Raw genomic sequence first — 25,314 nt, 5'->3', positions numbered from 1 at the left:
CCATCCAGGCAAATAGGGAATGAAAAGTTTTTCTGGCTGGTGGGATTCCATGAGCAAAAATGTCAGTGGTCAAAAACAGCATAGCGTATGGGGAGAACTGAGAGGGATTTGGTTTGCATGAAGTTTAAAGCTTAAGCTGGAGTAGATGGATCCCTTAGTTGCTCAGTCACACTGACTCTTTGTGACCCCAGGGACTGTAGCCCACCAGGCTCCTCTGTCCATGGAATTCTCCAGGCAAGAATACTGGAGTGGGTAGCTATCCCTTCTCCAGGGGTTATTCCAGACTCAAGGACTGAACCTGGGTTTCCTGCATTTCAGGCAGATTCTTTACTGTCTGAGCCACCAGGGAAGCCCTGGTGTAGATGAAGTAAATGGACACATTCAGCTAAAAGGTTGGCAAGAACCAGATTAAGAAGGACTTTGAGTGCCAGATCAAAAAAGTTGAACTTCGTGCTGAAGGCCATAGGGAGCCACAAGTGGTCCTAGAACAGTGGTGACAATAGTCAGGTTTTTATTTAAGAAAATTTCTTCTACTGTTCGGTGTAGAGAACATCCGTTAGTAAGGGCATGCAGCGAGGCTGCTGGGGTGTCAGTTCAGGTCGGAGAAGATAAAACCTAAGCTGCGACAGGGATGGAGAGAGGGGATGTATGCAGGAACTGTTCTGCAAGTACAACTGGTATTAACTGGAGATGAGGGAGGAGGAGCTGAACAGATAACACTGGTTTTGACTTGGTGGGTGGTAGTGCTACTGGAAGACAACCAATTACAATGAATATGGAACTCTGATGTGGTTCCAGGTCAGCTCTCAGTGGTAACCATCTATCCCCCTCTCTTATCGCAGCTATGGGATACAACCTGAAGGCCCTCACACTTAACTTCACCATCACCAACCTTCCATACTCATCAGACATGAGCAATGGCTTCGCCATGTTCAACTCCACCAAGATGATCCTGCATCGCCTGGTGAGATGCTGGTCCCAGCAACCACTGGTGGGATCACTCCCATGTATCCTCTGCCCCAGTGCCTGTCCTTTCTGCTCATCATCTTTCTCCTGTCTCCCCAGCTTGGATCCTTGTTCCAGAAGAGCAGCCTGGGCCCCTTCTACTCAAGTTGCAGACTGATCTCCCTCAAGTAATTCCTTTTCCTGAGTATTTGCCAGTAAAGAACACTTTTGGTGTCCACCCCTCTCTGTCTTCCCACTGACCTCTCATTTGCTTCTCCCTCTTCTGGGCCCCACACCCAGAGGTTTCAAGACTTGTCTTTTGAGTTCCCACCTCCCTCTCCCTAGACCTGAGAAGGATAGTGCAGCCACCAGCGTGTATGTCGTCTGCACCTACCACCCTGACCCCATGGGCCACAGGCTGGACATAGAGCAGCTTTACTGGGAGCTGAGCCAACTGACCCATGGTGTCACCCAGCTGGGCTTCTACACTTTGGTCAAGGACAGCCTCTTCATCAATGGTGAGTGTTTATGCTGAATTTGTATTAACAGCGATCACTACTTGTCCCTGTTCTGTTTTATTTCCTCTTGAACAAGTCAGCCCAAGTTCTGTCTGGGGAGCACCTTCCAAACCTCCATGGGATTGGTCTTCCTTGTCAGTTCAGGAAAGTAGCATGACATTCTTTGACCAAATGAATGTCAATGAATTTTCATTCAAAACCAAAATGTCTAACCCATGGGATCTCTTGGGACTGAAGTTCAATGCAAGGTTCTTCCATGGCAGTGGTTCATACCTGGAGGTGATTTCTGCCCCACTGAGAGATACTCAGCAGTGTCTGGAGACATTTTTGATTACCACAGTAGGGGAGGGTGCTCCTGGCATCTAGTGGATAAAGGCCAAGAATGTAACCAATATCCTTCAATGCACAGCAGACCCTCACCACCAAGAATTATATAGCCTCAAATTTCAGTGGTTCTGAGGATGAGAAACCCTGCTGGACATGGTCCCATTGTTCCTAGCTGAGCACCAAACCAACACTTATCACATGCATGCGTGCTCAGTTGCTTCAGTCACGTCTGACTCTTTGCAACCCCATAGACCGCAGCCCACCAAGCTCTTCTGTCCATGGGATTCTCCTGGCAAGAATACTGGAGTGGGTTGCCATGCCCTCCTCCAGGGGATCTTCCCATCTCAGGGATTGAACCCAGGGCTCTTATGCATTGGCAGGCGGGTTCTTTGACTAGCACCACCTAGGAAGCCCAACACTTATCACACTTTGCAGCAATTATTTAATGGTTCAAACTCTACAGAATTAGTGTTTGTTTAACATGGCACTGGATCCTATTCTTAATATGTTGGTACCTTGTAATACCCAATGAATGAGTGAACAAATGCAAGTTGAGTATCTCAGTCCTAATATTTGGGGATCCATTGCAATTCACATTCATTCATTCAACAAACTCATATGCATGACCATTCTGTACCAAGCCATATTCTGGGCATGGAGATAGAATACACAAGTTCTAATCCTGAAAAAGTCATAATCAAGGGAATTAAAGATTACTTAGGGACACAAGTAAGGTAAGTCAGAAAGACAAAGGCAAATACCATATGATATAACTTATATGTGAAATCTAAAATAGGACACAAATGAAAGTATGTATGAAACAGAAACAGACTCGCAGGGGACAGACTTACGGTTGCCAAGGGGAGGGGAATGGGGGAGAGATCCAGTGGGAGTTTGGTTCGCAGATGCAAACTATCATATATCGAATGGGTAAACGACAAGATCCTAGTTTATACCACAGGGAACTATATTCAATATCCTGGGACAAACCATAATAGAAAAGAATGTGAAAGATATATATATAACTGAATTACTGTGCTGTACAGCAGAAATTGGGCTTCCCTGGTGGCTCAGCAGTAAAGAATCTGCCTGCAATGCGGGAGACCTGAGTTCGATCCCTGGGTCAGGATGATCCTCTGGAGGAGGGCATGGCAACTCAGTATTCTTGCCTGGAGAATCCCATGGCCAGAGGAGCCTGGTGGGCTAGAGTTCACAGGGTCGCAAAAAGTCAGACACGACTGAGGCGACTGAGCACGCACGCATGCACAGTAGAAGTTAACACAATATTTTAAATCAACTACATTTCAATAAAATAAACTTAAAAAAAAATACTACTTGGGGACACAGAAAAGGCAGAGACACTATTATTAACAGGGTGCCATGGGAGTGCAGAGGCAGGGCAAGTCAAGGAGTGCTTCCTGGAGGAGGATATTATGTGCCTGAAACTATACTAGGCACTGGACATGACAAGAACAAGACAGATGAGTGCCTGCTCTTATTGAGCTCCATCTCAATGGGCTCCTGAAGTAGGAATAGGAGTTTTCCTGGAAAAGAGGAGGGTGGAAGAGCATTCCAGGAAGCAGGAACTGCATAAGCTCAAGCAGAAAAGCTCAGCTCAGGAGATTTCTTATAAAATTCCAGTTTTCCTCCTCTATGGGGTGACTTTCCATTCAAGAACCCCTACAGTCTCCAACACATGGACCTGATTTTGATTATGGTGGTAGTAGGTAAGATGTCCCCTGGGCCAACATGTCTCTATGCTAAAAGCTGAGTCTTTGTCGGTCTTTTCTTCCTCTCTGTGGCTCCAGGCTATGCACCCCAGAGTTTATCTATCCAGAGGGAATACCAGCTAAATTTCCACATCATCAACTGGAATCTCAGCAACCAAGACCCCACATCATCAGAGAACATCGCCCTGCTGTGGGACATCAGTGACAAGGTGGGGGTCTTTCTCGCCCCTCCCATCTCTCCTTACCCTGAGTGCCCCTCTCATTCCTCAGTCTGACATGCATCTATTTTTCTAAGCTATTCCCCTTCCATGTTTATTATTATTATATTTTATTTTTCATTGTGCTAGGTCTTCATCGCTGCACTCAGGCTTTCTCTAGTTGCGGCAGGTGGGGGTTACTCATTGTCATGGTGCATGGGCTTTTCACTGCGGCGGCTTCTCTTGTTGTGGAGCACAGGCTCTTGGTGTACAGGCTTCAGTAGTTGTGGCTCCTGGGCTCCAGAGCACGGGTTCAGTAGTTGTGGCGTAGTCTTAGCTGCTCTGCAGCATGTGGAATCTTCCCTAACTGGGGATCGAATCCATATCCCTTGCATTGGCAGGTGAATTCTTATCCACCAGAGAAGTCCTGCCCTGCATCTATTAAGTAATTGTTTCAACTCTTCCCTTTACCTACATGTTCTAGGTTATTTCAGATTCCAGAGTTGGTACCCTAGCTGCTGCCCCACTTTTCAGATGGGAAAATTGAGGCTCAGAAAAGGGAACATTGTGCCTACGGGCACACAATGGAGTTAAGGGCAGAACCAGGATCAGAACTGAGGCCTCCCTTGCTTCAAGACCTGTGTTTGTTCCTCTCTGGCTCCAGTGGCGCCCTCCAGCCCCAAGAGACCTCCATCTCACCCAGCCTCCCTCCCCTTTATTCTAGGTCACCAAACTCTACAGAAGCAGCCAGCTACAAGGCGTATTCCTCTCCTGCCTGGTCACCAACTTGACGTAAGTTGAGGAGACTGAAAGCATTGGCTGAGATGGCAGCTCAAGGCTCTGAGCACTGGCTGGCACATCCTTGGACTGGAAGTCATTGACATGGTGCCCATTCTTCCCACATGCCTGACAGCTTACCATCTCCTTCCATAGGTCTTTGGGGTACAGGAAAAGGCTTACCCTCATGGACCCACCATCTCCCTGCACCCACCTCCTTCAACTTTCAGCTAATAGTAATCTAATAATATTTACCATGGCCAGGCTGCCTGTTGAGTACTGTCATGCACGATCATCTCATTTCATTTTCTTAACATTCTTGCATGAGAGATGCAATATGTGCATCCCACATGTTCGCATGGGAAAACTGAGGCACAGAAGTTGGGTTTGAATTCACATCTCTGAAGGATGAGTAGAGGCCTAGGACATCTATACTAGAGAGAGGGAGGATCATGGGACATGCTGCTGACTTTGAAAGTTAGTAATTTCAGTTCCTTTGTCTTTAACATGGGGATAATGATAAAAATAGGCTTCCCTGGGGGCTCAGTGGTAAAGAATCCACCTGCTAATGCAGGAGACTTGGGTTCAATCTCTGGGTTAGGAAAAGCCCCTGGAGAAGGACATGGCAACCCACTCCAGTGTTCTTGCTTGGAATATCCCACAGAGGAGCCTATTGAGCTGCAGTTCATGGGGTCACAAAGAGTTGGACAGGACTAAACAACAGATTGTAATTATAGCTTCTACCAGAGTGACCGGGAAGGACTGTGGAAGTCACTCCTTAGAGGTCCACAACAGACATTCATTATTGTTACTGTTATTGCTTCTCTTCCTAACTCCTAGAAGCGTTTCCCTTTTTGGTCAGGGTCTCTTCCCTTGCCTGGAGCAAGAAGGCAGTCAGATACTGCGGTGCTTACCCTTAGGTCTTTGAGTCTACAAAGCAGGAACTCAGGACACACTGCTGGTGTTGGGTGCTGGCTGAGATCCCATGGTCTCTGTTCCCAGGTTGGATCCCATATCGGTCACCATCAAGGCCCAGTTCTCCTCCAGAGTGGACTCCAGCATGGTGAAGCAAGTATTTCTAGACAAGACCCTGAACGCCTCATCCCACTGGCTGGGTGCCACCTACCAGCTGACAGATGTGCATGTGACAGGTGGGACATAGAGGGGGATATGTCATGGCTGGAAAAGGTATTTTTAAAAATTCTTTTGTTGTTGTTCAGTCGCTAAGTCATGTCCAACTGATTCTTTATGACCTCAGGCTTCCCTATCCTTCACCATCTCCCGGAGTTTGCTCAAACTCATGTCCATTGAGTCAGTGATGCCATCCAACCATCTCATCCTCTGTTGCCCCCTTCTCCTCTTGCTCTCAATCTTTCCCAGCATCAGGGTCTCTTCCAATGAGTCAGCTCTTCGCATCAGGTGGCCAAAGTATTGGAGCTTCAGCTTCAGCATCAGTTCTTCCAATGAATATTCAGGGTTGATTTCCTGTAGGGTTGACTGGTTTGATTTCCTTGCTGTCCAGAGGACTCTCAATAGTCTTCTCCAGCACCACAGTTCGAAAGCATCAATTCTTTGGTGCTCAGTGTTCTTTATGGTCCAATTCTTCCATCCGTACATGACTACTGTATATTCTTAGTCTTTTTAAAAATTTTATTTATTTTTGGCTGCGCTGGGTCTTCATTGCTGAGTGGGCTTTCTCTAGTTGCAGCGAGCGGGGGCTACTCTCTAGTGGCAATGTGCAGGCTTCTCCTTGTGGTGGCTTCTCTCATTGTAAAGCATATGCTCTAGGCACCTGGACTTCAGTAGTTGTAGCTGTCAGGCTCCAGAGCATGGGCTCAGTAGTTGTGATGTGTGCGCAGGCTTAGTTGCCCCACGGCATGTGGGATCTTCCCAGACCAAGGGGTCCCTGCATTGGCAGTCAGAATCTTACCCACTGGACCATGAGGGAAGTCCAAAAGATGGTTTTATGAAGAAGGATAGGGCTTCTGGATATGAGCGACATGGATAGAGGCTACAGAGGAAAAAGGAGAGGCTTTCTGGAAGCCCATGCTGATGACTCATGGCAATGTCATCCAACAGGAGACAGGAAGAGAAAATCCAGCAATTGTAACCAACAGAATGATTATTTCACATGTCAGTTTTTCTAACCCAAAATGGGAAGGATCCTGGGTTTCCTTGTTAGGCTGTTATGAGTCATACATTGGTTGATTCATTCATTTATTCATTAAATGTATATATCATGAAAATAAATAGGCACTGATGATACATTGTAATTGCTGCTATGACAGAGGAATTTTGAAAGTCTGTGGGAATTCCAAAGAAGGATTACACCGCTTTCTCTTGGAAAGTTTTCTAGAGGAAGTGATGAAGAAACAGATCTGAAGGAGAATAGGACTTAGCTGAAGGGAAGAAATAGGGAGTTGAGCCACATGTGTCTGTAACCTAGAAGATAGAGCATGTCATTGAAGGAGGCTATAAGGAGTTTGGTGTGGCTGGAGCATACACCTTGACATAAGATGGGTGACAACTGTGGCTAAAGATGTGGGCAGAGACTTTCCTGGGCACTGGAATGGTTTGGGGAGGAACATGGCACACTCAGCGTTCTACTTTAGAAAGCTTGTCCTCTGGTGATTCTCCTCTACCAGGTCAATGATTGGGGAGGGGGAGAAAGACATATTAGGGACCTAGATCAGCAAAGATGATGGATGCCCACTGGAATGGTCAGCACCTGCCAACTGCTTCAGAGAAATCTCCTCTTCCCCCCAACCTTGTGAACTCTCACAATGCTTAGTGGACAGCTGGACAGGCAGACAGATGAATGGACTCAAGGTGGGCAGATGGTCTTCAGTAGCCAATTTTTAAAAAAATTTCCCTGAAGTGCAGTTGATTTACAATGCTGTGTTACCCTCTTCAATACAGTAAAACGATTCAGTTATATATGGGCTTTCCAGGTGGCTCAGTGATGAAGAATCTGCCTGCCAATGCAGGAGACATGGGTTTGATCCCCAGGTTAGGAAGACCCTGGAGAAGAAAATGAAAACCCACTCCAGTATTCCTGCCTGGGATATCCCATGGACAGAAGAGCCTGGAAAGGCTGCAGTCCATGGTATCGCAAAAGAATCGGACATGACATAGCGATTAAGCAACAAGAACATATACACATATGTATTTTCCTTTTTCATATTCTTTTCCATTAGAGTCTGTCACAGACAATTGAATATATTAATAGTTCCCTGTTATACAGTAGGGCCTGCGGTTTATCCATTTTATATATAATAGCTTGCCTCTGCTAATCCCAAACTCCATTCCCTCCCTCCTCTATCTCCTTCCCCCTTGGCAGCTACTAGTCTGTTTTCTATGTCTGTGAGTCTGATTTTGTTTAATAGATATGTTGATTTATATCATATTTTAGATTCCACATATAAGTAATATCATATGGCATTTGTCTTTCTTTTTTTGACTTACTTCACTTAGTATGATCATCTCTATGCCATCCATGTTGCTGCAAATGGTATTATTTCATTCTTTTTTATTATAGCCTACTCTTTTTGGCGGCGGGGGCGGGGCTGCCCTGGGTCGTCTTCACTGCACACGCAGGCTTTCTCTAGTTGCAGCATACTGGCTTCTCTTTTGCATCAAGTGGGCTTCGTTGCCCCACGGTATGTGAGATCTTATCAGGGGTCAAATCCCCATCCCCTGCATTGCAAGGCAGATCTTTAACCACTCGGGGACCAGAGAAGTTCCTGTAACACACTTTTAAAAACCCAGCTCAGTCCACAGTGCCAGGAATAAGTAGACTGACTCTAATGACTTCTTTGTTGAAAACTTCCCCTAATGGGAACTTTCACTTTCCTTTTATTCTAGAAGCAGAGCCATCAATTCACCTACCCACAGACCAACCAACGACCACTCCCAGTTTCCAGAAAGTCCAGCTAAATTTCACTGTCACCAACCTATTCTATTCTCAAGACATGAAGCAGCCAGACACTCCCAAATACCAGAGAAATAAGAGAAATATTGAGGATGCGGTAAGAATGGGCTTCTGTGCCCAATCTGTTCCTCTGCAGAGACTGACCTATGGACACCGAGGAGTCAGAGGGTGACCTTTTATTTTAGTGTGCACATTTACCTTTATTTTTTTTCAGTTTAGCCTCTGGACATTTCTAAATTTTATTTATTTTTTATTTTATTTTGGTGGTGCTGGGTCTTCATTGTAGCACACAGACGTCTGTAGTTGTGGCTCATGGGCTCCAGAGTGCATGGGCTCAGCGGTTGCAGCCTGTGGGCTTTGTTGCCCTGCAGCATATGGGATCTTAGTTCCCCATCCAGGGATCAAAACTGTATCCCCTGCATTGGAAGGCAGTTCTTAACCACTGGACCACCAGGGGAAGTCCCCTGGACATTTTTTTAATTGAAGTATAGTTGATTTACAATATTGGGTTAGTTCCAGATATACAGCATAGCAATTCATATATATATATATATATATCCTTCTTCAGATTATCTTCAATTGTAGGTTATTATAAAATATTATGTGTATTTCCCTGTGCTATGCAGTAGATCCTTGTTGGTTATCCAGAAGGTGACTTCTTTTTTTAATAGTTCATAAAGATAGGTTCTTATTCGCATTTGACAAATGAAGAGACAGCCATAGACGAGTTCAATTACTAGCCCAAGTAATATCCTGGAACAGAACATGCTTTGGTGTACATACCTGGGCTGGTTTTTCTTTTATTTTTTGTTTTCTTGGTTGCACTGTGCCTCATGCAGGATCTCTGTTCCCTGACCAGGGATTGAACCCGTGCCCTCTGCAGTGGCAGCGGAGATTCTTTACCATTTGACCAACAGAAAAATAAATAAATGGGGCAGTGTACTCATTGGCTAATTGGCATTCTCCAGTGCCAGAGTCATGGATTCTGACCTAGGAAATTTTGCCCTATCTTTCAGCTCAACCAGCTCTTCCGAAACAGCAGCATCAAGACTCATTTTTCTGACTGTGAAGTTTCAGCATTCAGGTGAGTTCCAGCTCAGGACCTGATCACTTTGGAGACTCGCACTGTCCTTTAGAAGTGTCCCCACTGCTGCAGTCTTTCAGTTCCTAGCTGTTATGGAAGAGAGCCCTAGGAACACAGACCTGATACCTAAACACTGGGGCTTCCCTGGTGGCTCAGCGGTCAAGAATCTGCCTAGCAATGCAGGAGCTGTAGGAGACACCCGTTCGATCTCTGGAGGAGGAAATGGCAACCCACTCCAGTATTCTTGCCTGGGAAATCCCATGGGCAGAGGAGCCTGGCAGGCTACAGTCCAAGGTTTTGCAGAGTTGGACACGACTGAGCGACTAATGCTTTCAGTTTTCCGCTGTATAACAATGCAAATCAGTCATAATTATGCCTATATTCATCTCCCTCTTAAGAACACTATTCTAATGAAAGAGATCAGTCACAAAAGACCACACAGCATGTGATTCTCATAAAAATGGAATGCCTATTGTCCAGAAGAGTAAATCCCTAGAGGGAGAACGGAAATTGTTTGCTAGTGGGGGTGAGGGAAGAATGAGGAAGATCCATGCTAATGAGTCAACTGGTTCTAACCTTCCGGCTTTCACAGTTACTGAGTCCCTTGTGAGAGTGGAATGAGAACTGTGCAAGCTATAATGCCATAACATTGACTCTGTTTACCAAGATACATTTTTTTCTTACCTGAATGCTGCTTGGCTTGTTGCCAGCCTTTGGTAAATTTCTAGACTTCTGAAAAAGTTGATTTTGGCCATGTTTACCAGTGTTCTCATTGCTTTTACAGATTTTCGAGAGTCCTTACTCCAGCATTTCAAAATGTTCTCGTTGTGCTTATTTATTTATAAATTAATCCAATTAAATAAAATGAGACATTTAGTTTCTCACTTAACACTAGTCATGTTTCTTTTTGAGGCAAATTTGATTTCTTTCTTTCTGGTTTGCTTTCATAATGTGCAGATTCACCCTTTTTTTTTTTTTTTTTTTTTAATTTATTATTTGACTGTCCATGGAATTCTCCATGGGCAAGAATACTGGAGTGGGTTGCCATTCCCTTCTCCAGGGGGTCTTCCAGACCCAGGGGCTGAACCTGGGTCTCCCACATTGCAGGCAGATTCTTCACCATCTGAGCCACTGCCGTGTCTTAATTGCAGCATGCGGAATCTGTTTTAGTTGTCGCATGCAGACTCTGAGTTGTGGCATATGGGATCTGATTCCCTGACCCGGGATTGAACTCAGGCCCCCTGCATTGGGAGCACAGAGTCTTAGCCACTGGACCACCAGGGAAGTCCCACAGTAGCCATATTTTAAGTGCTTGGTAACAAGGGGCAAATAATGACTGGATACTGCAGACACAAATGTTTACATCATTGCAGAAAGTTGTCCTGGACAGGGCCAGCAGAGAACCTAGAACGGGGGTAGAACTCCATATACTGGTGTCCTTCCAGGTCTGTCCCTCCAAGCAACCACACTGGGGTAAACGCTCAGTGTAACTTCGCGTTTTTGGCTCGGAGTCCATACCAAGTTGTCATCTATGAGGAATTCCTGCGTCTGACCAAGAATGGTACTCAGCTGCAGAATTTCACCCTGGACAGGAACAGTCTCCTTGTGGACGGTAAGACTCCCTGATCATGGGGGCAGGAGTGAGGGCTTCCAACTTCCTCACATAGGGGCTTTCCTGGGAGTCTGGAGACCTGAGGATGAGTCAGCATTGAACTTTCCCAGGCTGGCAGAGGTGGCACAGTCTTCCAAACTTTACCCATCACTGAGGGAGAAGAAACAATACCCAGTGGGACACAGGAGACACTTGCCATCTCTCCTGGACAGCATAATGCAGTAGAAGTTTCTTAATGATGGAAATGTCCTATACCTGTGCTGCCCAGAGCATACATCACATGAGACTCCTGAGTATATTTGAAGTATGGTTATTGTGACTGAGGACTTCCCTGATGGCTCAGTTGGTAAAGAATCTGCCTGCAATGCAGAAGACCCTGGTTTGATTCCCAGGTCGGGAAGATCTGCTGGAGAAGGGGTAGGGTAGACTACCTACTCCAGTATTCTTGAACTTCCCTGGTGGCTCAGCTGGTAAAGAATCCACCCGCAATTCAGGAGACCTGGGTTCAATCCCTGGGTTGGGAAGATCCCTTGGAGAAGGAAAAGGCTACCCACTCCCGTATTCTGCCCTGGAGAATTCCATGGACTGTATAGGCCATGGAGTCACAGAGTCAGACACAACTGAGCGACTTTCACTTTCACTTATTGTGACTGGCTTTTATGGTTACTGAATTTTAATAGTACAGAGTACCAGATTTTTTTAAACTTTACTTCATTAAAGTTAATTTTAATTTAAAATGGCACTTGTCACTGCTTATATCACACAGCACATCTTAAGAATTTGCCTGGGGAGGAGAGATGGGAAGGAAGATCCAAGAGAGAGGGGGCCATATACATATATTTATGGTTGATTCATTTCGTTGTGAGGCAGAAACTAATACAACATTGTAAAGCAATTTTACTCCAATTAAAAAGAATACTTCAATTAAAATCAGAAATAAGTAAAATTAAAAAGAAAAAAGATTTTGGCTAGGGAGAGGTTGTACAGCAAGGGGGGCCTACAACCCTCCCCCAGTCTGTGCCAATCATTTCTCATATAGTTTATGTTACAGTTGGAAATAATAAGAATAGGCAGTTGAAAACAATGAATTATTTGATGTGAACCAATCCACACTTAGGAGTGGTAATCAGAAGGCTTCCTGGAGGAAATTACAGTCTAGGTGAATCTTGGAAAATAAGTATTAAACTCAGTAAAGGGAAAAGGGAGTGAATGTGTTCATAGGCAGAAGGCTTTTGAGCAGGAATTTATAAATTTAGAGAGAGCCCATGGTCTTGTCAACTCCTATGACCCATTCTCCCCTTCACTAGCATAAGATAGTTCTGTCCATCACCAGTCATCCATCCATTCCCAGAGGTATGATTTGAAATATCACACTCTTGTAGTGTGATTGTGGCTTTGTTATTATGTAGTAAAGTATCCTCATTTTCCAGTGATGCAAACTAAAATGGGGTGAAACATTATGTCGACATGACTTTAATATTTCAATGGAATTATGGGATGAAACAAGTGTGGCAAGTGTTAATAAGTTATACATACGTGCGTGCTTGTTAAGTCATGTCAGTCATGTCCGACTCTGTGACTCTGTGGATTATAGCCCACCAGGCTCCTCTATCAATGGGATTCTCCATCCAAGAATACTGGAGTGGGTTGTCGTACCCCTCTCCAGGGGATCTTCCTGACGCAGGAATCAAACCCCCATCACTTCCATCTCCTGCATTGGCAGGCAGGTTCTTTACACTAGCGTTTCCTGGGAAGCCAAATAGTTATACACTAGGTATGATATTGTTTGGTAGCTTAGTGGTAAAGAATCTGTCTGCCAATGGAAGAGACACAGGTTCAATCCCTGGGTGGGGAAGATCCCCTGGAGAAGGAAATGGCAACCCACTCCAGTATTCTTGCCTAGAAAATCCCATGGACTGTAGTCCACCAGGCTTCTCTGTCCATAGGAGCCTGGAGGGCTACAGTCCATGGTATCACAAAGAGTCAGACACGACTTAGTGACTAAACAACAAATAATATTGTTTTAACTGTGTGAAATAAATATTGTTACTTCTAGATGATGGATATTTATGACTTGGTTCTGTTTGTCTGTATATTTGAAAAGTTTTATTTAAAAGGGTAAAACACACTCACATGTATTCTCCATTTCATTCACTTTCAGGGTATTCTCCCAACAGAAATGATGTTGTGACTGAGAATTCTGGTAAGCCTCAAAGATGCTGTAGCCCAGGGTGGAGAGGGAATATTCTGGTTCTCTGCCTCATTGAAAACAGCCACATACCCAGGGTATTGGATGATGATGAAAGTTGGTCAACCCAAGACTGGGATTTCTGAGGCACAGTCAGGGTCGGTGGGCCAGGGGAGCGTGGGGGCAGGGGAAGCAGGGCCCTGGAGGAATGATAGATGGTGTCTCACACCAGGACTTGTCTCCCCAGACCTCCCCTTCTGGGCCATCATCCTCATCTGCCTGGCAGGACTCCTGGTGCTCATCATGGGCCTGATCAGCTTTTTCCTGGTAAGCAAGGAGGTGTTGTTCTCTTACTATCAGGTTGTAAGAGCTTTTTATATATTAGAAGGATATGTCCTCTGCGGGGATGTGTTTTGCAGATATTTTCTCTTAGTCTGTGAGGGGTTTGCCTTTTCCTTTTCTTAACAACATTTGTCATTGGGGAAATGTAAATGAAAGTTATAATGAGATACCATTATGCATGAGAAGGGTTAAAATCAAAATGACGTCAACAAGTGTCAGTGAAGATATGAAGCAGCTGGAACTCTCCTATAGTGCTGGTGGAAGATAGCTTGGCTGCATCTTTAAAAGTTACATTGGGTGCTCTGTGGTGACCTAAATGGGAAAGTGAAAGTGTTAGTTGCTTCAGTCGTGTCCCACTCTTTGTGACCCCATGGACTGTAGCCCCGCCAAGCTCCTCTGTCCATGGAATTCTCCAGGCAAGAACACTGGAGTGGGTTGCCATTCCCTTCTCCACTAAATGGGAAGGAAATCTAAAAAATGTATAAATGTATAAAATATGTATACATGTAGTTGATTCACTTTGCTCATGCCTGAAAGTAACATAGCACTGTAGAGCAATTACAATAAAAATAAGTAAATGTCACATTGGGGTTAGTAGTCACACAGTATTACATATAGAATGGATAAACAACAAAATCCTACTTTTTAACACAGGGAACTATATCCAGTATCCTGGGATAAACCATAATATAAAAAAGAATATTTTTAAAGTATATATGTGTGTATAACTAAGTCACTTTGCTACAGCAGAAACAAACACAACATTGTCAATCAACTATACTTCAATTAAAAATAAATTTTCAAAGTTGCATATATCTGTGCAACCATTCCCTCCTAGGAATTTGTCTAAGAGAAATTAAAACACATATCTATACAAAGACTTGTACACAAATGTTCATAATAATATTTGCACTGCTGCTGCTGCTAAGTCACCTCAGTCGTGTCCGACTCTGTGTGACCCCATAGACGGCAGCCCACCAGGCTGCCCCGTCCCTGGGATTCTCCAGGCAAGAACACTGGAGTGGGTTGCCATTTCCTTCTCCAATGCGTGAAAGTGAAGTCGCTCAGTCATGTCCGACCCTTAGCGACCCCATGGACTGCAGCCTACCAGGCTCCTCCGTCCATGGGATTTTCCAGGCAAGAGTACAGGAGTGGGGTGCTAGCCAAAAACTAAAAAACAAACCAAGAAGTCCATCAATAAGTGAATGGGTAAACAAAGTGTGGTATATTCACACAATTCAATACTATTTAGCAATAATACTGGATTATTAACATATACAATGATGAATCTCAAAATAATTTGAATTTGAATATGCTGAATGAAAGAAGTTAGATGAAAAAGAATACTTATCGTAGGATTCCATTTATAAGCAAACTCTGGAAAATACTAATTAATCTCTGAGGATAGAAATCAGATCAGTGGTTGTCTGGGAATTAGAATGTGTTTGTAAATAGCAGGGGAGGAAGAATTACAAAAGAACATGAGGGGAAATGGGGGAATAATGAGCATTCCTAATTTTGATTACAGGGAATGGTTCAATAAGTTTATAATCCAAACTTATCAAATCATTCACTTTAAATGTATGCCGTTTACCTACAAATAGGATCCTTCTCAGGGCCTCCATTATCTTATATATCCCAGTCTAGTAACATTATTTGTTCTCCAAAGGTTTCAAATAGGCATTTTTTCATTCTATCTAAGTTTTCTACCTATCTTTACAAGAAATTTAGTCCAAATTACTCAATGATGTATTACTAGAAGCTGGAGTCTATATGCTAAGTAGCTTCAGTCGTGTCGGACTCTGTACGACCCCATAGACGGCAGCCCACCAGGCTCCCCCGTCCCTGGGATTCTCTAGGCAAGAACACTGGAGTGGGTTGCCATTTCCTTCTCCAATGCATGACAGTGGAAAGTGAAAGCAGCCCATCAGGCTCCTCCATCCATGGGATTTTCCAGGCAAGAGTACTGGAGTGGGGTGCCATCACCTTCTCTGGAGTCTATACAGTCTTTACAATAATAGAAAATATTGGATAATACAATTTTTCATAATAATGTAAAAGCTTACATGATTTTGTTCAAAAGCTAAAATATTCAGCATTTTTATTTTCTTTAGTAAAGTGAGTTGATTAAAAAAGTAATGCTGCAGGACTTTTCCTGGTGGTCCAGTGGTTAAGAATCCGCCTGCCAATGCAGGGGACATGGGTCCAACCCCTGGTCAGGGAAGATCCCAGATGCCGCAGAGCAACTAAGCCCATGTACCACAACTACTCAGTCTGTGCTCTAGAGCTCAAGAGCTTCAACGATAAGCCACCGCAATGAGAAGCCCATGCACTGCAATTAGAGAGCAGCCCTAACTCCCACTCACCGCAACTAGAGAAATCCCATGCATAGTAACAAAGACCACAGTAACAAAACACAGCCATAAATAAATATTTTTTCAAAGTACTGTCACATATTACTAAATGATCAGAGTATGAAAAAGGTACAGGAAATTTTTAAAGACAGTATTAATATTACTAAAACTGACTGATAAAATAACTAATATATAGACAACCAGTATTTGTGAACAATTGTGGTCCAATAAGGGGCTTCCCTTGTAGCTCAGTCAGTAAAGAATCTGCCCGCAATGCAGGAGACTGAGGTTCGATCCCTGGGTCAGGAAGATCCCCTGGAGAAGGAAATGGCAACCCACTCCAGTATTCTTGCCTGGAGAATACCACGGACTGAGTAGTCTGGCAGGCTACAGTCCATGGGGTCGCAAGAGTCAGACACGACTTAGCAGCTAGACCACCATGATCCAATAATTTAAAATGTATATATATATAACTTGGAATATATATTCCTTCTGTTATTTGATTCCAAATTTACAAGCAGATGCTGAAAGCTAATGAACCCACCATGCACATTACTGATCACATTTCAAGTAAATGGCAAAAAAAAAAACCCACTACATACTCTCATTCTTTGAAAGATGTCTAATTCTAATAAACTTTAAACATTTTTTTTCAAAATATCATATACAGTTTATAATACATAATAATTTTGTGTACCCCAGATATTCATGAGGACATCTGTGATGGCAATATTTGAGTAATAATGTTCTAAATTTTATAATACTATGGCAGAATTACGGTATTTATGGTAATGACAGGAAAAGGAGAGGCTGAGAGAAAACACAGGCACAGCAGGTGTCTGTGGTTGCGGCCGTGTCCTTCACCTGTAACCTCCCACAGTTGGCTAGACGACTGGTCCATTCTGAGCCCTCTGTTCACCCTCGCAGGTCAGAGTCCACCAGCGGAAGAAGCAGGCAGACTATGAGGTTCAGCAGCTACAGCCCGATAGCATGGGCTATTACCTGCCACATCTGGACCTGAGGAAGCTGCAGTGAGACCTGCGCAAGTCCCCTTTTCCCAGACAGGTTCCAGAGGAGGTTGGCTGAAACAGAAGTAAACCACGTTGGTCGGACACAACCTCCAGGCCTTTCTTGGCTTGGCCCCCACCTGGTTCACAGTGGACTGAGAGAAAAGGTCTCCCCTTCGTTGCGCTGAAGACAACTGCAACTTCTGTCTGATGGGTTCACACCCTCAGGGACACCAGGATTGGTGAAATAGGCACAGACGTGGCTAAAGAACAAAATTGACATCCCACTTAAGTGAGGTTTACCTTCCTAGTCACCCCCTGAACACCTCTCTCCTTGACTCCTGGGCAGCCATCACCCCATCTCTATTCCTCCATGTTCTGCACCCCCTTCCCCGAAGCCCTGGCAGTCTCAAGTTCCGTGTGAACTACTTTATTCTCTGAGGTTCAGATTCACCAGGATGTTCACTGACTCCTTTCCTTCATCACAGGTCCTCTAAGGTAGGAAATAGACTAAGAGGAATGAGTGGGTCAGCCATGATTCTGCAGTCAGCCCTGGGTCTTGGTGTCTGGGAAGACTGAATCCCAGAGTGGCAGCAAACTCTAGAGAGATAGAGTCTACTTCGAATTTAAAGATGAATAAAACTCAGGGGAAAGATCTGAGAGAAAAAATAAAGACAGTCCCTTTTTTCATTTTTTTCTGCACTGAATCTAACTGAATGGTTAAAGCAGAGACTCCCCAACATGCAGCTCAAAGCATCCCAGGCATGATGCTAATACTGTAGATTCTCTGTTACTGTTTAATACCTCACTCTCAGAAACTGTAAATCCCAGGCTTGCCTGGTGGTCCAGTGACTAGGACTACATGCTCTCAGTGCAGAAGGCCCAGGTTCGATCCCTGGTCCAGGAACTAAGATCCTGCATGCTCTATAGCACAGCCAAAAAACAAACAAAAAAACCCCACATGATTTAACCTCTGGGTATTAAGAACAATTAAGAAATTAGCTACATGACCAAAATTAAAACTAAAAAAAAAAAAGAAAAATTTCCTGGCAGAAAAAACACCTGGATTCATATGCACATAATCTTGACTCATAAAATATAGTGAACAAAGGAAGAAAATTAGAAAGTTTACCTGAAAATTGATAATTATAATGGGTCATTTTCATATAACCTCTCAAGAAATTAAAAACACAGTGTTTATTAGCACATGATGGTTTAGAGAATAGTTAATAAAATGTTTCTATGAAACAACTACCAAAGCATTCCTGTGGCAAAAAACCTCACATACTTCTTACATACAAACATAATTTAAAACATAGTGAGAGATTATAGTCAACTACAAGAACAGGACACACCAACACAAGGAAGGAGTTTATTTTCAGAAATAAATAAAAGATCAGGCAAAGGCAGCCAAAACAAACTCCCTTGTTTTTTTACTGCACCACTGTAGATGTCATGGTGAATCAGGAAAACACACTCGCTAGCACCATTAACAGCATAAGGTGTTTGTTAAACACTTTAGACTTTAAATGGATATAGTCTAGAGAAAAGGGGAATCAGACAATACTCCCAAACAGTAAAATCCAAAGTAGCTTCTTGGTGGACACAAGAGGCCGGACAGAAAAATCCCAACTCCGATGGATCTTTGATGTGGATCTCAGGAAGACATCATGGAAACCTACAGCTCTACAAAAATGGAAACCAAACACTGGTGGTGGTTTTGAGGTACTCTTGATTGGAAGGTCAAAGAATCCAAAATGATGGGCTAAAGATAGTATCCTTAAGTGAAAGTCACTCAGTTGTGTCCAACTGTATGTGACCCCATGGATAGTATCCTTAAGTGAAAGTCACTCAGTTGTGTCCAACTGTATGTGACCCCATGGACTATAGAGTCTATGGAATTCTCCAGGCCAGAATACTGGAGTGGGTATCCGTTCCCTTCTCTAAGGGATCTTCCCAACCCAGAGATTGAACCCAGGTCTCCTGCATTGCAGGTGGACTCTTTACCGGCTGAGCCACAAGGGAAGCCCATATATAGGCGTCTCTCTTCATGTATGGTGCCTCCAAACTCTGACTAATGCCTTGTTTGCTTCTGCTTTCCAAATCCCAGGCAAGTAAGGCTATCAGTGAATTCTAACATAGAACCATAAATAGGATGGATGCTAGAAAATTTTGTTTCTAATATTACACAGAGAATCAGATATCTGTCCCATCACAGGTCTCTCTTCTCAAAATCTATTCACCAAATACCAGTCAGAGGAAGGACAACAAGCAAAGGTCCAAATATAAAAACAATTATTCACATGAAAGTCTCAAAAAAGGAGCTTTGTTGTTAAAGATAAAACACAGAAAACAGACTATAAAGACATCCAGAAATTGTCCAGAATCCAGATATCCTGTAGGAATATCCCAACAAATGACCACATTTTCCAGTTGCTTCTTAATACAGAATAAAATTATAAAAAATGAAACCTGACTACACATGCATCAGATATGCATTTCAATTCACCCATGGATCCAATAGACTTTCAGATGGAGAGAGAAAATATTAACTGATTCAAAGGAAAAGCACTACTTTTTAATCTCATGTACTACTATTGGCTGGCTTCCTGGGTGGCCCAGTGGTAAAGAATGCACCTGCCAGTGCAGGAGTCACAGGAGACACAGGTTCGATTGCTGGGTCGGGAAGATCCCCTGGAGCAACACACTCCAGTATTCCTGCCTAGGAAATTCCAAGGACAGAAGAGCCTAGTGGGCTACAGTCGCAAAGAATTGGACATGAATGAGGAACTGAACAACTACTGTTGAAAGATGACTTGCAGAATTATATAACCCCAATACTCATGTATAAAACTAACTAGTAGAAACTCACACTCTAGTGATGTAATTTAAGAAAGAGGCTTGATAAACCCAATATATTTACAGCCTGTTAAAAAAATTCTTTTGTGGTTGAAAGTTTTCTGGAACATTCAGTTCAGTTCAGTTCAGTTGCTCAGTCGTGTCCAACTCTTTGTGACCCCACGAACCGCAGCACACCAGGCCTCCCTGTCCATCACCAACTCCCGGAGTTCACCCAAATCCATGTCCATTGAGTCAGTGATGCCATCCAGCCATCTCATCCTCTGTCATCCCCTTCTCCTCCTGCCCTCAATCTTTCCCAGCATCAGGGCCTTTTCCAATGAGTCAGCTCTTCGCATCAGGTGGCCAAAGTATTGGAGTTTCAGCTTCAACATCAGTCCTTCCAATGAACACCAGGACTGATCTCCTTTAGAATGGACTGGTTGGATCTCCTTGCAGTCCAAGGGACTCCCGATAGTCTTCTCCAACATCACAGTTCAAAAGCATCAATTCTTTGGCACTCTGGAACATTATACCCAGATTAATTTTCATCAAGCTATGAGTTCTCATGTTACTCACATTTGTAATTATTTATGGTAGGAGTTTTAACATTTAACTATGAAGACCAACTGAAGTCTTTCCCACACTCTTTACAGTCAAAAGGTTTTACCCCATGAGGTGAGTCCTTTCATGCCTTCGGAAGGAAGCGGGATGATTGAAGGTTTTCCCGCATTCTTTGCATTCATAGGGTTTCTCTCCAGTGTGAGTTCTCTCATGTCTTCGAAAACTCTGATGCCACCTGTAAGTTTTTCCACATTCTGTACATGCATAGCGTTTCTCTCCTGTGTGAGTCCTTTCATGGTTTTGTAAGGAACTGTATCCTCTGTAGGCTTTACCTCATTGTTTACATCCATAGGGTTTTTCTCTAGTGTGAGTTCTTTCACATGTTCAAAGATAACTGGGACACCTGAACACTTTATGACATTTTTTATATTCGTAGGGTTTTTCTCCAGTGTGATTGCTCTCATGTCTTTGAAAACTTTGACAACATCCAAGGGCCTTTCCATTGTTTACATTCATAGAATATGAATTCTTCTGTGCATTTCTAAGGAAGTATAACCTCTGCAGGTTTTTCCACACTGGTTACATTCATAGAGTTTCTCTCCAGTGTGTGTTCTTTCATGTATTCAAAGTGAGGTTGAACAGCTAAAAGCTCCTCCACACTCCCTATATTCATAGGGTTCCTCTCCAGTGTGGGTTTTAATGTTTTTGAAAGGAGGGGTAACACTTGAAGGTTTTGCCACACCGTTTACATTCATAAGTCTCTCTCCAGTGTGACTTCTTTGGTGTATTTGAAATGAACTGGGGGAAATAGATGAAAAGTTGTTGTTGAACAAAAAAAGACACCGGGATTTTTGGCCCCCAGAGAAGAATTTAATCCAGGGCCAGAGATGAGGCTTGATCACTCAGAGCTTTGTGTAATAAAGTTTTATTAAAGTATAAAGGAGATAGAGAAAGCTTCTGACATAGGCATCAGAAGGGGAGTACCCCCCTGTTAGTCTTCAGCTGGATGTTATATAGTCACTAGCAGTCTGTTCGGAGAAGGCAATGCACCCCACTCCAGTACTCTTGCCTGGAAAATCCCATGGACAGAGGAGCCTGGTAGGCTGCAGTCCATGGGGTTGCTAAGAGTCAGACACAACTGAGCGACTTCACTTTCACTTTTCATTTTCGTACACTGGAGAAGGAAATGGCAACCCACTCCAGTGTTCTTGCCTGGAGAATCCCAGGGATGGGGAAGCCTGGTGGGCTGCTGTCTATGGGGTCGCACAGAGTCGAACATGACTGAAGCGACTTAGCAGCAGCAGCAGCAGCAGCAGCAGCAGCAGTCTGTTAATGAAAGAAAGGAATGTCTTAAAACTCAGAATGGCACCAGGCCCCTCACCCATAAGATGCATTTGGGGATAATCTTGGCACCAAATGGTTCATCCTGAGCCATAAAATGATTAACTTGAATCTTGTAGAAGGACAGATTACCATACAAATAGTTTCACTTACATAGATTAGGGTAACAATATCTGAGTATAGCATACTGGTTTGTCAAGTAGGTTCTGACCCATTAGGCAGGATTGACTTGAAGACAAGAGTTTGGGGTAAATGCATAGCACATTAGCATAGCTTAAGACAAACATTTCCATTAAAAATGCATTGGTTATCTCAAGGTTTGAGAATAGTTAACTTCAGGTGAAACCAGGTGTCATTATGGCAACACAGTATTTTAAGAGAAACCTTTTAAATGTGTATAAAAAAGGGGAAAAAAATCGCTAGTTTGTTTCCTCCTGCCACTTAAGAGGGATAAAAATGTCTGACACTTGCAGGTATTTCCTCCCTTTGGAGACCCCTGGCCTTCTTGCCTGTTACCCTCTCAGTAACACTTCCCACACTGCTTACACTTATAAGGTCCAACTCCAGTGTGAGTGATCAAGTGCGTGTGAAGGCTTGCAACAGCTCTAAAGGCTTTTCCACATTCCTTACATTCATAAGGTTTTTCCCCAGTATGAATTCTTTGATGTTTCCGAAAAGAACTGGGACAACTGAAGGCATTACCACATGTTTTTCATTGGTAGGGTTTTTCTCCATTGTGATTTCTTTTATGTATTTGGAAACTTGTGTTAGAACTGAGTCTTACCACATGACTAACATTCATAGGATTTCTCTCCTGTGTGAACTCTTGTGTTTTGAAGGAGGGCTAATATCTGGAGGTTCTACCACATTGTTTACAGTCATAAGGTTTCTTTCTGGTATGAGTCTTTTCCTGTATTCAGAGTGAACTGAGACAACTGAATGCTTTACTGCATTTTCTACATTCGTAGGATTTTTCTCCTGTGTGAGTCCTCTTTTGTGTTCGGAAAGCTTGATAATATCTATAGGCTTTTCCACAATGTTGACATTCATAAGATTTCTCCCCAGTGTGGGTTCTTTCATGTATCTGAAGTGAAGCTGAAGAACTATAAGTTTTCCCACAGCCTTTACACTTATAAGAGGCAAAGTTCTGAGCCATATGAAGGCTTTCCTACATTTCTTACATTTATAGGTTTTTTTCTCCACTGTAACTTATTTTAATGTTTTTCAAAACACTGCAGGTAACTAAAGGCTTTCCCACATACATTGCATTTATTCTCTCCATTTTCCTGATACTCATATGGCTTGTGTCCAATGTGACTTCTGGTGGACCTGTTATGGGAGGAATGATGCATGAGGTCTTTTCCACATACTTTGCGTCCTCGTGGTCTTACTCTGAAAAGAGTTTTCTTGTTCGGATTGTGATTTGGAATAAGGTTGACGTTTTCTCCACAGGGACTATCCTCTTTACCTTCACAGATTCTCTCTGCCTTCTGACTTCTGCAAAAAAAAACAAGAAGGAAGTATTAATGATCTCTTTGTTAATGACTTCATATTTATTAAAAATGCTTCAGCTACACTTTTACAATTTATAGCAAAAGCATAGGTTTTTTCCTATCACGTGTGAATTGTTCGAAATTGAATATACCGAGTACTCTACAAGAGGACTCACCAAAATGGTGATATTTATATATAGGGCTTATTAATATTGTTTCCAAGTGAACTATTTTGCAAACACTGAACATTATATCATATATAAGAAAGTAATTTGGTGAAAATTTTTAGAAGCAATACATTTGAAGCATGGGTTACCCTGTTTCTTTTTAAAATCTGGTACAATAACATAATTCTGATGTGAAATACTGCTTTCTCCTGTGAATGCCACTCACCTTAGTTTTCTCCCCTGATTTCTGTACTGATCTTCAGTGTCATGATCTTCCCATGTTGTTCCTAAAATACACATAAAAATTATTCCAAAGTATTAGAAGTTATAGAAAAATCAGTAGACTCTAGTTCTACAATGAGCTGTGACAATACCTAATTTTTTTATTTACCAATGTCCTCCCTTTACACGTTCCACCTCTTAGAAAAATACTGATGGGCAGAAAAACTTGTCCTTTGACAAGGTGAAGGTCAGTTGTCATCCTTACCTACTGAGGCCAGGTTCCTAAAGGTTTCTCCCATCACATCTCGGTAGAGTTTCTTCTGTGAAAAATCCAGTAAAGCCCACTCTTCCAGGGTGAAGTTCACAGTCACATCCTCAAAGACCACTGAGTCCTTAAACATCCCAAATATGTGTACAATAGGATGAGTGAGACTGACAGCTCTGTACATCCATACTCCACTTATAGGAGGGTTACTTATGACTCTGTTATTTCCCACTTATTTTTTGACTTGTTCATCAGAAACTCTCTGTCCACGCTTGCTTCTTCATAAGTTTAACAGCATCTTAAACATGTGAAAACTACTTACATTGTTTTACTGTGATCACATTGCAAGTCTGTTTTATTTATTTTTGCCTACACTAAGGCAATGGCACCCCACTCCAGTACTCTTGCCTGGAAAATCCCATGGATGGAGGAGCTTGGAAGGCTGCAGACCATGGGGTCGCGAAGAGTCGGACACGACTGAGCGACTTCACTTTCACTTATCCCTTTCATGCATTGGAGAAGGAAATGGCATCCCACTCCAGTGTTCTTGCCTGGAGAATCCCAGGGACGGGGGAGCCTGGTGGGCCGCCGTCTATGGGGTCACACAGAGTCGGACACAACTGAAGCGACTTAGCAGTAGCAGCAGCAAGTCTCCGTTGCTGTGTGGGCTTTTCTCTAGCTGTGGCAAGTGGGGGCTGCTCTCTAGTTGCAGTGCTCGGGCTTCTCACCGCGGTGGCTTCTCTTGTGGAGCCCCAGTTCTAGGGCCATGGGCTTTAGTAGTTGCTGCACACGGGCTCAGCAGTGGTGGCACATGGGCTTAGCTGCTCCGAGGCATGTGGGATCTTCCCGCATCAGAGATCAAACTTGTGTCTCCTGCTTTGGCAGCCGGATTCTTTACCGCTGAGCCACCAGGGAAGCCCCGCATTACAAATCTATTGCTATCTAGTGGCAGGGTCCACAGTATGTTGAGAAATGACAGAAATGCTATACAAATGAAACAAATATTATCAATTCAAGATCACCCACTTCTTGAGAGAAAAACTCCTTCCTCTCCTTCTTTACTACCCACCATTTATACATTCCATGAGAGAGGCTCAAGTCTGCATGAGGGTAAAATGAATAAAAGCATAGCGTTCTATTCCCATCTCCAAATATGAGAGTTCAGGAGGCCTGTGGCATCCAACTTTTAACAAGATCCAGCTGGCCATTTTGTCCTAAAGTATTCCAAGCCCTTAGAAGTAATCAGATGCTGCCAACTTAGAATGAAAATATTCTTGCAGAAAAGCACAGCTTCTACTCTGTGTAATATTTATCACAAACCCAGTTCTTTCTTTTTTTCTCTGTTCAAGTTGACAGGTTAGAAAGTTATTTGTAACTTCAAGCTTAGACATGAGGAAGAAGGCATAAAAACT

The 25,314-nt window shown here is 43.3% G+C and overlaps 1 protein-coding gene, 1 non-coding gene and 1 pseudogene across 7 annotated transcripts in view; 2 read left to right on the top strand and 1 right to left on the bottom strand.

Moving 5' to 3' along the window:
* The window catches only part of MUC16 (mucin 16, cell surface associated), a 118,461-nt gene extending 100,759 nt beyond the window's left edge, over positions 1-17,702 (top strand). For 5 of the 6 annotated variants that reach the window (XM_015471982.3, XM_015471977.3, XM_015471979.3 and 2 more), the window contains 12 exons: positions 843-964; positions 1,066-1,133; positions 1,291-1,463; positions 3,599-3,729; positions 4,442-4,509; positions 5,497-5,645; positions 8,359-8,522; positions 9,442-9,509; positions 10,955-11,121; positions 13,283-13,324; positions 13,557-13,636; positions 16,933-17,702. In XM_015471982.3, coding sequence (XP_015327468.2) covers positions 843-964; positions 1,066-1,133; positions 1,291-1,463; positions 3,599-3,729; positions 4,442-4,509; positions 5,497-5,645; positions 8,359-8,522; positions 9,442-9,509; positions 10,955-11,121; positions 13,283-13,324; positions 13,557-13,636; positions 16,933-17,040 — 1,340 coding nt within the window. In that variant the 3' untranslated portion in view covers positions 17,041-17,702. The remainder of the gene's footprint in view (positions 1-842; positions 965-1,065; positions 1,134-1,290; positions 1,464-3,598; positions 3,730-4,441; positions 4,510-5,496; positions 5,646-8,358; positions 8,523-9,441; positions 9,510-10,954; positions 11,122-13,282; positions 13,325-13,556; positions 13,637-16,932) is intronic. The other variant, XM_015471978.3, reaches the window with a different exon arrangement.
* On the top strand, positions 13,495-13,557 carry MIR12035 (microRNA mir-12035). Its single transcript, NR_162397.1, has one exon. It is a non-coding gene; the product is annotated as a microRNA mir-12035 (primary transcript).
* A 4,258-nt stretch (positions 17,703-21,960) lies between the features above and the next one.
* On the bottom strand, positions 21,961-23,245 carry LOC132345692 (zinc finger protein 709-like; annotated as a pseudogene).
* Between the last annotated feature and the right edge of the window lie 2,069 nt (positions 23,246-25,314).

Source organism: Bos taurus, chromosome 7, assembly GCF_002263795.3.
Source record: "Bos taurus isolate L1 Dominette 01449 registration number 42190680 breed Hereford chromosome 7, ARS-UCD2.0, whole genome shotgun sequence".
NCBI lineage: Eukaryota > Metazoa > Chordata > Mammalia > Artiodactyla > Bovidae > Bos > Bos taurus.
The sequence above is the reverse complement of the archived record's forward strand: the minus strand, read 5'-3'. Positions and strand labels throughout refer to the sequence as shown.